Consider the following 12,270-nt stretch of genomic DNA (forward strand, 5'->3'; position numbering starts at 1 on the left):
TATTGTGTTGGTTATTAAGAATTACCGTGGAGGAAATGTTTGACTGATAAGACAACCATAGTCTGAAATCCGAAATACATGTATGAGACATGTGTATGGAATGAAAACCTTGTTCAAAATATACGGGAGTTGTTTGCATTTAGAAGTTATTGTAAAAAGAATCTTCTATACTCTTCCAAACATGTAAGGGAGGAGGGAGTCATTCCCTCCCAACCCATTAAACTCACTGCCACATCACTTTTTCTCTTTTAATTTTTTTCATCTTTCCCAACCCACAACACACGAAAACTCTATCTTTTTGAACCCACTCAACACATTCAATTAAAAAAAAATACAAAACAATCAAGGTAAAATCTTAATTATCAATAGAGTTACCGCCGGTACTACTCCCGCTTCAACGGGTTGTTTAATTGATTTCACTAACCCACTTCATCATCTCTCTACTTTCTCTCTCTCATTTTCTCTTGTACCATGTGTTTTAAAACTTGTACCTTAATTGTTTTGTATTTTTTTTAATTGAGTGGGTTGAGAAAGATAGGATTTTCGTGTGTTGTGGATTGAGAAAAATGAAGAAAAAGAAGAGACAAAAATTGATGTGACAGTAGGTTCAGTGGGTTGGGAGGGAATGACTCCCTCCTCCCTAAGGTGTCATATGTTTTTGTTTGAAAGTTGTGGACTAAAATTGTATTTTCTAATTTTTCCCAGTTCTTCTTGTTAATAAAAGATCAAGACATCTCTGTAATCTCAAAGAAAAGCAGCTCTCATGTGGCTCCACCCTTGCAAATAATCCTTGAAAGTTTCCACGAAATCTTACACATTTGGAAAGATTAAGGCCTTGTTTGGTAGCTTCTTAATTGGAGAATTAAGAGGCAGTCTCTTAATTTTTAAGATCCAGACCGTTTGGTAATATCTGAATTTATAACTCTTAATTTGGGAGTTTCATCTTAATTTTTCAGATATTGGGGCGTGTCTGAATTAAATAAAACGACGCACATTCCTCTTTTGCCCTGCTATTCCGTTTCTTTCCTCTTCTCCTTCTTTCACAAATGTCGACCCATCATTCCCACTCCCACTGCATCTCCGATCGTATGACTACAACCCTCTGCTTTCCCCTCGACGTCAGCTGCCCACCGCCACTGCTTGTGCGGCCATCTCTGACGACAATCAACCCCTCCTACCCATCACCTATTAGTTCTTTCTCTCTCGCCTCTCAAGCTCTGTGCATAATCGCATAATCGACTCTCCGCTTCTCTACATCATCTCTTTCTGGTTGCTACCGCCATTCCCTGAACCAGCTTCGTTCTTGTCTGAAAACCCCTCCGGTTACAGGTGAGACTTTCTTCCTTTTTACCCTAAAACTTGATAATAAGAGTTGAATATGTTTTTTCTGGAATGTTTTGCTTCTACCAGATTTGGATTGGGTTTTATGTGTTGGTGTATGTATAAACTGTTATTAGGAGCATCGATTTTATTTCTCTTTGCCTATAAACTGATTACTAACTTGTGTACATGTTGCTAATCGACAATTCTTGCTGAAATTGATGATGTTTTGATGAAATTGTGTGCTGATTTCATATGATGGTCATATATTCTCTTTATGAAAATTTTGATGGTCTAATTTCTCCACATCTGATGGTATGATTTCTCTTGATATGTGCTAAAAAATTTGTTGCTGAAATCAATAGTTCATGTGACTTGTTTATCGGGAATCATTAGTTCATGTGATTTTTTACTGTTATGTTTTGGTTAATTTTTTGCATATAAAATAGTGATAAAATGTTTGGTTGTTTCTTAAGTGTGCAGGAAGTAGAAGGTCTCTGGTTTAAAAATTCCAAGACATTTGGGTTCAAGACATATGGGATTGGTGGTGGTGTGTATTAGTAGTGGTGTTTTTTTTTTGTTATTGTATGATGTTTGTGTTTCCATGGATTGAAAGAAGTGAATTTGGAAGAATTTATGTATAATTTGGTTATATTGTATGATGTTTCTATTTCAATAGATTGAAAGAAGTGAATTTGAAAGAATTTATGTTTAATTTGATTATTATATGATCACTTGTAATTTTTATCAATTATGTATTTATCATTAGCACAACACATGACTACAGAAGGGTAAATTGTCATTTTTATCATTCAGACTAAAATTCAGAGGTTTCATCCAAACAGCATGTTAAAAGTTCCGATCTTAAAAATTCAGACCCTCTTAGAAATTCAGACCTCTTAAAAATTCAGATCTTAAAAATTCAGATCTTGCCAAACAGCCCCTAAGAAATTTAAAACCTTGCTGACAAACATCAAATCAAATAAAAGAATGATTCTACAGGTCATACATAAATATCTGCTACCTTTAGGCGGCATGTCATTCAAAAACAATAAACATATATAATATTCAACATAAATAGAGAGATGAATTCACAAGTGTGGTGCTTCTGCTTGAGGTCCATGTCGAGCATTCAACAATGGCTGCAATGCTTTAACAACAATGCTCATATTTGGCCTAAAATCAGCTTCATATTGCACGCACAAGGCTGCAACTGCTGCCATCTGTCATTACCAGATTATCACACAAACATTAATTAACCGGTTAGGCACTTAACCTGGACAGCTATACATGGTTGTAAGGGTAAAATGGTCATTCACTCCATAAAAGAAACAGACAAAACAAAACTATGGAAGCTTATAATTACACACCTTGGCAACTGCCTTTGGGGGGTATTCTCCATTCAGTCTAGTGTCAACACACTGTTTCACCTTATCTTCACTAAGTTTTGGTGTTGCCTGATCACATTATTTTCACATTCAAAAACACATTTAGATTTTTTGAAAAAAAAAATAAAATAAAACAGAATTATGAAACTGTACCCAAGTGACTAGACTCTGTTGACCACGTGGCAAAGTATGGTCAACGGGTTTTCGGCCGGTCAAGAGTTCCAAAAGAACAACTCCAAAGCTGTAGACATCACTCTTTGAGCTGAGCTGTCCAGTCATGGCATACTCAGGTGCATGATAGCCAAACGTTCCAAGAACACGGGTGGAATGAAGTCTTGCTGCCATGTCAGGAGCTTGGTTTGACAAGTCAAAATCTGCAATCTTTGCAACATCTTCATCAAAAAGAAGCACATTACTTGACTTTATATCACGATGAATAATATGAGGTTGTGCTTTTTCATGTAAGTATTCGAGTCCTTTTGCAGCCCCAACTGCAATTTTAACTCTCTGAGACCATGATAATACCGGACCTGGTTGTGCACCTTTTACACCTTTCCTTCCTACACCCACAAAGTTCACCATAAGTCTTTCTCTCCATATTAAGTGCTTAACCCATTAAGTCAAAAAAGATTAAAACTTGCCATGAAGAATATCATGAAGAGATCCATTTGAAGCATACTCATAAGCAAGAACTCTCAAACCACCATCTACACAGTATCCAAGTAGCTCAACAACATGATCATGCTTAAGCCTTGATACCATAGAAACCTGTTATCCGTATTACAATTTAGAATATTCAACTCTAATTTCCCATATATACAAGATATTAGCAAGTGCCAAGTGTAAATCAAACCTGAGCTAAAAACTCCTGATCTGGTTGCTTACTAGAGTCTAACTTTTTAATAGCTGCAGCTTGTCCGCTTCTTAAAACACCATGGTAGACTCTTCCATATGATCCCTCACCAATTAATGACTTTGTACCAAAATTATCAGTAATTTCCTTCAATTCGTCCACCTGGACAGTAGGAACAGCAATGGGCTGAATGGCTACAGCTTGTGTGTCCTTTGGTGCGGCTTCAGTCGTGCGATAGCCTCCATTGTTTCCTTAAGCAATATAAACTCTCGCCATTAAGCTGTGATCCGATAGAAAGATGTGAAGAAGGTAGAGTAGAAAGTTACCTGCTGCGTTATTTGCCATGTAAGGTCCATTGTCGTAAGACTTATGCATGTCATCTTCTCCGCAACAGCTGAAGCAACTCATGATTACTTTCCTCTAGCGACAAAGCTGGGTTACAATCAAAGAGATGCCAAATTAGGGTAAACTTCAAATCGAGCAGCAGCTAGCTTCTATAAGATTAAGAATCAGAAACATGTCTCGCTTTTACTTTTTTTTTTAGGTCGATTACAATCTACAAAGAAGCGCGCAAATGAATAGTAGAGAAGATAATTGTTTTTGTTGGGTTGTTCCCACTTTAGAAGACCCAAAGTTCAACAAAAGCATGTGGTCTTTTATGCAATCAAAAAAGGCCTAAATACTAGAATTGACTAACCAATTTCAGAATTCAGATCTACCTTCAACCAGCTATGGATCAATCGAGTAAATTAAAACCATATAGAGAGAGAAAGATCGGAGATTCAGTTTAGGAAATTGACTAAAAGTTAAGAAAATTGCAGTGCAAACAGTTCAAAGAGCGTGTAAATTCAAAAGGGTCTGATGAAATTGAAGAACCAGAGAAGACTATCAGGGAAGAATAAGGAAGAACCCACCTAAGATTTTTGCAGTGGTCGAATCAGTGAACGATATTGCTTAAAAAAATGAGTTTTTTTTTTTTTTTTTGTAATAAACAAGAAAGAAAGAAAGACTACAGACACAATTGTGTTAATTGCGCTTTGTTGACTAGTAATATTGAGCGAGAAGACAGACGGCTAAGATGCGCCAATTAGGAAAGCGCGTAGGCTAAAATCGGCATGCAAATGGGAAGTTGTGAAATGTCGATTTCATTATAAGGCTAAAGGGAGTTACCAAATCAGTTTTTTAATGCCGCTATCATATTTTTTTTTTTTTTTTTTTGACGTCATATAGGTTGGGAGCGTGTTAGCAAAAACGTAGGGAGTGATAGTTTGTTAGTTTAATAAATTTTATTTTTAAAAAAAAAATTTAAAAATATATAAACTTGGATCAGCCAATAAGAACACATTATTCATGTTTCTCTCTCCTCTCTCTTGTCGTTAAGCTCATAGTGAGCCTTCCTTAGCGAGGGTGATAGCATTTTGAAGGGGTGGTGTTTAGCATCTTTAGCACTTCCTTGGCGAGGGTCATAGCATGCCCATTCCCTTCAGCCTAAGAAAACCATCTCAAGCTTTCTTAGTTTCATTTGGTTGAAGGTAACAAGAAATATATTTTACTTGAACCGGTATACTTTTTTTTCCTTTTTATGTAAAAATTCAAATTTCACATTTAGTTTGGGAGTTAAATCTGATTTTTATCTCATTTGAGGACGATGGTTTTGTGTTTTAAGCAAAGTTAAGTTGATTATGTTGGTTTCTAACTCAAATCCATCATCTCATATTTGATGTTGGAATTGTTAAATCTCCATAAACCCTATATTTTTCCAATGATAATGATGATGTGATAATCTAACCCTTATATGATTCAATCACCATTGAAGAAGTTTGATTGCAAATCCTTTATGGAAGAGCACAACTCAAAGCAATGGGTTTATGAACTTTGATGTCGATTGATGGTGTTATAAGGAGTATTTACTATTAGAGTCATGAATTCTATGTTTTGGTTTATATATTGGAGGTCAACATGAAGAATCATCACACCCTAGTGTGGTTCTAGTGATTGTTGAGACAAAAGGGTAAAATGAGAATAAAATAGAGAAATCATGTTCTTGATGTCAATTCTATAGTTTGGATGGTTGAGAAACTCACCATACCCATTTACAAAGTATTTGTTTACATAAATAATAGTAGTCTTATATATTTTGGATCGATTCTATAAATTGGATGGTTGAGAAACTTACCATACATGTTCATGGTGTGGTGTTAGAATCAATGTGCATGGTGGAAGTTCTTATTAATGTCATTAAGCCATTTATCCAATTGAGTACTCATCCATAAATTGGAGCTTAATGACCAATTGATGCCAAATCATTGGGAAAGCCTTATGGATTAAGTCAAAATTATAGATGTGGCTTAATGATTACATATTGGTATTGATATTTTTGGTTGAGGAATAATTAAGTACTTAATGTAATTGGAGTTGCCTTAAGGAATGGAACAAAAATTGGAGGTATGAATCTATCTGCACATAAAGTGCGGTGTGGTCACTCCCTAGCGTGGCGTGCTCTGCCCAACAGACTTCGTTTTGATGTTGATTTGTCCTTCGATTGAGCTTAATTCCAATTTTGTACCTTCCTTATGTTTTGGTGACTTATAATCTGGATTTTTGATACTTGTACTTCTAAGTCTTAGGTTATTTTGAACAAAATAGTAATGTACTTTCAATTCCTATAGGTAGTGATTGAGGGTGGTTACTCGTTGAAGAAAAGTGGTGTAAGAAGTTGGGAGCTAAGGTGAGTTACCAAGAACATACATCCCCCATTTGTTGTGGGTAAAATTTTGACATTTATTTTATTATGCCCAACATCTGGAATTAATGCTAACATCCATGGTAGCCTAAGATGTTGGATTTAGTTAATATCTTCAGGACTGCCATCGTGTTTCTTGTTATCTTTTAAGCTAAACTTAAAGACTCTATAAAAAAGAAATAGACCAGGTTAAAAGACGTGTGGTCAAAGCATGATAACATTAAAGTCATCCTAAAGAACCGGTTCAAGCATGGATCAAGTAGGATCCCTATAATTTAGAAATGTTTATTAATATACACACGTGTAAAATCCTAATTGATCCAATACTCACACACGTTCTCTCTTTTGCTCTCACCTACTCTCTGATAAAACTTAAGCTCTTTTACACTTACATCACGATCAGCTAGCACTTGTAATCATTTTTTGTTAATTTAAGTTCTTAGGCAAGTGATTTCATCACCTCCCGAGGTTTTATGCCGGAGATCTCGAGTTATCAAGGGATTTCCTCGTATATTCTTGTGTTCTTATTCTTACATTTAAGTTTACACTGATCTTTCTCATTTTGCATTGCTTTTATACGATTTAATAAGCGTATTTATATCTAACTACATCTTTGGCGTACAACATTTATCTTGGGATACTTTACAATATATTGACCTTTTTGAACGTATAATTATTCTTTTCAACATTTTCTACATATTTACCACTGTTTTTATCCCAAATTACAAATATATAAATACTCATATATTCGATTAAATCAACATTCTTTAACTTATTTTCTTTATAAAAAATCTTAATATTATTGTCTTATTCTTAGGATATTGGGCACGTCCAAGATTTTCAACATCTTCCAAAATATTAAGCACCTGAAAAATCTTCTTCTTAAAATCTGCACCTAAAACACCACACCATATTTTACTAATTTGGTTGCAAAGTTATTAGTGTAATTTTTTTTACCAAAACACTACTTAGTCGTTTTTATTTGATAAGTTTTAATTGATTTTCATTGCATGGTACTTTATGTACCCATTGATTGCTAAGTGACTTAATTGTGCATCCATGAAATGTTATTTTTGAAATGTTTTGATAATTGAAGCTAAAAGAGCTTAAAATCTTGGAAAAATGTTTTCATTATCCTATGTGTGCATATTTATACTAGGATGGGCGTGACTTTCAGATGCTGGTGTAACATTGTGATTTTTCACCCATTTTTTTATTTTTAAAACGTCATTTAAAAGAATAATATAACGAAAGTCTTATTAAAAGTTTGTTTGAAAAACATCACAAATGGTACTTTAATATCAAAAACAACCTCTTTCAAAAGTTTTAAAATCACCAAACAAGTTTTCAAAACCAAAAGTAGATGAAATCTCATCCACAAGTCCAAAGTGGTATCATCACTAAAGATATACTAAGTGTAACTACCTAAAATCCCCCATCTTCTCCAATGCATCATAGCATGCTACTTGTACCAAATGCAAGGCAAAAGCAACAAACAAATAAACAGATGTCAGCATACGCTAAGAGGGTCAATCTTAAGTACGGTGTTATGGAATGCACATATCCCAAATAGTTCAAACAAAACATCATAGAAACATGCATTACAACACTCACGTGGCATGGCATCAAATACATCATATAACCAACACAATATTGCTCAAATAGTATTTTTCTTCTTTTAGAGCCTTTACATTTAGTTACACTTCTTTATTCATCTTTGTAACTAGTTATTACTTTGTCACAATTAGCATTTTCAACTAGGAAATTCTATTTTCCATGTAAACATCAGCTATTGTAAAACTTGTACTCTAAGTGAATATCATGTTATATGCTAACATGAAATCATAAATTTGAATCCAAACCCTTTATTGAAGTTCAAAACCTAATACAATACATCTCATATGTTCAACTATGGATTGAAAACCCTAGAAATCTCGGTTCAAGTTTATTATGGACTAGGATCCTCTTATTGGGCCTAAAGGATCAATAAACTTTCAATTTGACTATTTTGGGCCTAGGAACCCTATTTGGGCTCTAATTGGACCCACATCCATGAAACTAAGGTATTTTGGGTCATGTGGGCCTAGAATAATCCATTTTATCTATAATGGGCCATGATGGGCCATAACTAGTTTCATAAGCCCTAATGGGTCGTAAACTACATCATTGGGCTTAATGGGCCGTGAACCCTCAAAAAGGCCCAGTAGGCCGAAAAATATTCATGTTGGGCCTCATAAAATCGGACTAAGTCAAGGGAGGGCCCAAACCATTTCATTTCCTTTTTCCTTGCCCCTCTCTCGGCCCAACAATAAAAAAAAAAGGGGAAAAGCAAATGGGAGGGAAATTGAGTGACACCTCACTATTGCTTGTTGGATATGCATGTATCCATGCAACTCTCACATCACCCTCAACCTTCCTTCTCTCTTATCTCTCATTCTATATCTAGGCCTCTCACTCACTCTCCAACCTCTCTCATATTTTGTAACATCAGGATTTTCAGGTATCATAAATTGAGTATTTATTTTTGAGTCAAGGAGAGGGACTCGACGAGTTGAGGCCTAGACTCGTCGAGTAGGATCGCGACTGCTGACTAGGATTAATGAATGGACTCGACGAGTCGGCGAGTTGACTCGACGAGCCCGCGCTGTGGATAGAAACCCTAAATCTTTGGGCATGTGCCCTATTTAAGGGTCCTTATGGCCTTCATTTGCGACCACTCATACCCTGGAGAAACCCTAACGAGCCAGAGAGCTTAGAGAGAGAGAGAGAGGGCTAATTTCACCACCATAGTGTTGGGTTTTGAGCATTCTACCACTCATATGGTGTACATGCAACCCTATAAACCTTGGATCTATGTTTTCTCTATTATACATGCAAATATTAACTATTCCAAGGTTTCATCCTAACTAGCATATTATGAAGCATCTATACTACAAAGTTCTAGTTAGATGACATACCTTTTGATGTAGCTTGATGTCTTCAAGCTTTAAGAGCTTAGCCCCAATAGTGTGGAAGCCTCAAATGGAATCACAAATCACCAAAACACCTTGGAAGAACTTGAGAGAATATGTATGCACACTAAAATCGGCCCACTCTTATTTTCACACACTTGTGCCAATTTTGTGAGCCAAGGACCCCTTTATATATTATGGAGGATTAGGGTTACATCCATGTAAACCCTAATACCCATGACCTTTCATTTACATGGACCATCCATGAAAGCTTAGCCCAACCTAAATGAACTTGGCCCATTCCATATATATAAGAGTCCATATTTAATTAGTTCTTTTTTATCACTTAATTAATTCTAAATTAATTCTTGATCAATACTAATTAATTAATATGATTCCATATTAATATATTAGAACTTATAATATATTAATATAAATCATAAATATACTATTCTCAAAAGACTATCCATATAAATTGTGTCGGTGAAGTGCAACCCAAATGGACCATGCCGGTCGGGTCAAGTACATACCAAATATAGTTATGGACTTAGACATTAATCCAACAGTCTCCCACTTGGATAAGTCTAAAACTATTATTGAGTATGACTTCAAAACCTAACTGGCAATCGTAGCTCTTAAAGCCGCTGTCGAACTCTGACCTTGTCAATGACTTGTCCATTAGATAAGGGATCATATATTCCTCCATTCTAGATATCATATGGACTGAGACATGGATTATAATCATTCTCTCTGTCCATTTGTTGTTTACCGATTTTCGATTTATGATGACTGACTGATTGAACAAATCAAATCAGTCCTGGCTTGGCCAAGCACTCACATGTGTCATCGCTAAATCATCGAGGGGACCATAGATATCGCTTTTATCCCGAAGGTAAAAGGAATGGATAAACTTCGACTCATATGGCTTGTTCTACTACTTGTTGAATCATACACAAAGGCACGTTTTATAACATCGAGTTACCAAATGCGTTTTCGTGCAATCAATGTATAACCAACTCATAGTAACAACTCATATCTCTAGGTTTGAAGAATATAAGATATTATCGTCTCATGATCACTCGTGATAAAATCCATGAAGTGATTCAAATGAGCGCGGGTTGAATCCAATACTCAGAACTTATGAGCACTCATGAGTGTTGTAGCACCACTTTGTCCACCAACTTGGACCTCTACAAACCAACCCATGACAGTCTTGATTCATATCTACTTCCAACATATGACCGACTGTGGATGGTTTGAATAACTTAATCATTCAGGAAGAGCGACTTAGTTATTCTGGAAGTCAAAACATGCAAAGTGAAACACAAGAATAAATGAATCAAATATGGTATCAAACCCTATGAATATACATAAACACTTTTATTTATCACCATACTGATTACTCATTATTCATTGTTTCGGTTTTATCAACTTTATACTTGAATTAAAAACACTAGTTGTCCCATGCTCCAAGCATGTACTCTATGTTTGTCTATGATCCTTACTTTGTGAAATAAACCAATTGAACATAATTTCAATGATTCTAATTTCACACTCCCAAATCCTTATCGAAAAATGTGAGAATTTCAAATTCCTATCATTTATCGAAATCTGTTTAGATTTTAAACTTATATGCACTGACCTTCCTGTAATGAATATGTACAAAGTCACAAAGACTTGTCAACAGTCATTATAAGGTATTCCAATGGAGAGCAACTCCATGGAAACTAAGTCTCATATTCAAAGTACATTGCTTTGGACATGCTTCTTGCATTAAGTTTTCTAATCTTACACAGATAACTTCCACCTATGGAGACAACTCCATATTCTCATTTTGACTATCACTTCTGAATAAGAGATGCCTTTTTTCAGAATATGTCAATATGGTCCTTCCAAAATTAGCACTATACTTCCAACTGTCCCTGAGCAACCAATCTTTGGTAAACCTCAGATTGTCCTCGACAATTGCTTAATCATTTTAGTCATATCCAATTCTAGACCTTTTCCCTTCTTAATGCCTCTGGGCATTTGGAAAAATTTAGAAATGACAAATATTATAGCACATGCAATCGATCCTGTACCCAAAGCAAATGGTACACGATTCATGATGTCTCACATAAAGACATGATTCTAGACCAGTCTTTTGCTATAATATTTTTATTTGCCATGTTTTCAAAATTTGACTATGAAGAGGGATGCCGTAATCATAATCGAATTTTGAGAACGCAATATATAGAATTTCCTTAAGTTGAACCAATCCAACATGAAATTCATATATATATTCTTGACTAAAGATGATTAAGGTCTCAATCTAAGCCTTTAGAACTGAAATGAAGTATATCCTCTCCCTTAATTATAGCAAAACAACTTTTTCAATCCATGCAGCCTCACGAATTGAAACTTTTGTTTTCTATAATTAACATTGCTAACTTGCAACACTAACAATAATTATCATGCTCCCACTAACATGATGATTATTAGCATAACACTTATGCTCCCACTAGCTTTGACATGTACTCAGAAATCAGCTGGACTTCTAGAAATCAATATTTTATTGACTTTCTTACCAAAGTTCAGATTTCTGATACGAGATGCTTTGATAAAACTTTATCAAAATCATACACCTTTCCTTAGATAACATGCATGTGTGTCTAAACAATTTCAGAACTATGAAAAGGGATGTCGTAATCATAGTCTCAATTGTTTAGACCTTTTTCCATCTGCTTCAAATCTACTTGGTGGAAGTGTTTCCTCACCATCATTTTCATGAATCGGAGAGAAACCTTATGACCCTTAGATTTTATGGTGTATGTATTCTTATCCATGTGAATCGTCAAAACCATAGTCACAAGACAAGGATAATGACAAATCCAAACTCATATGGACTGAACTTATGCAATCTTAACTTCTTGCCACCTGGCAGTACATGGCTTGCCATTGCTTCCAAGTTGTTATGCAACCGATTGAGAACTTTCAGAAATCCTATGCAAAGCCAACTTTAACTGGAATGGGCAC

General features: G+C 35.3%; 1 protein-coding gene across 3 annotated transcripts; it reads right to left on the reverse strand.

Annotated features, from left to right (window-relative positions):
- Nucleotides 1–2,284: 2,284 nt before the first annotated feature.
- Nucleotides 2,285–4,625, reverse strand: LOC145146648 (pto-interacting protein 1). 3 transcript variants are annotated; one of them, XM_079075015.1, is made up of 7 exons: nt 4,476–4,625; nt 3,888–3,993; nt 3,562–3,812; nt 3,350–3,476; nt 2,862–3,268; nt 2,691–2,777; nt 2,285–2,543 (listed from the first exon to the last, which is right to left on the reverse strand). In XM_079075015.1, the coding sequence occupies exons 2-7, from the start codon at nt 3,967–3,969 to the stop codon at nt 2,412–2,414; spliced, it is 1,086 nt and encodes a 361-aa protein (XP_078931141.1). In that variant the 5' UTR covers nt 3,970–3,993; nt 4,476–4,625; the 3' UTR covers nt 2,285–2,411. The 3 variants fall into 3 exon arrangements, with proteins under 3 accessions (XP_078931141.1, XP_078931144.1, XP_078931142.1); XM_079075018.1 differs by lacking the exon at nt 4,476–4,625 and adding an exon at nt 4,281–4,453; XM_079075016.1 differs by lacking the exon at nt 4,476–4,625 and adding an exon at nt 4,259–4,453.
- Between the last annotated feature and the right edge of the window lie 7,645 nt (nt 4,626–12,270).

The sequence above is a fragment of the Lactuca virosa genome, chromosome 1, assembly GCF_052849685.1.
Source record: "Lactuca virosa cultivar CGN04683 chromosome 1, Lactuca_virosa_CGN04683_v6, whole genome shotgun sequence".
Lineage (NCBI taxonomy): Eukaryota > Viridiplantae > Streptophyta > Magnoliopsida > Asterales > Asteraceae > Lactuca > Lactuca virosa.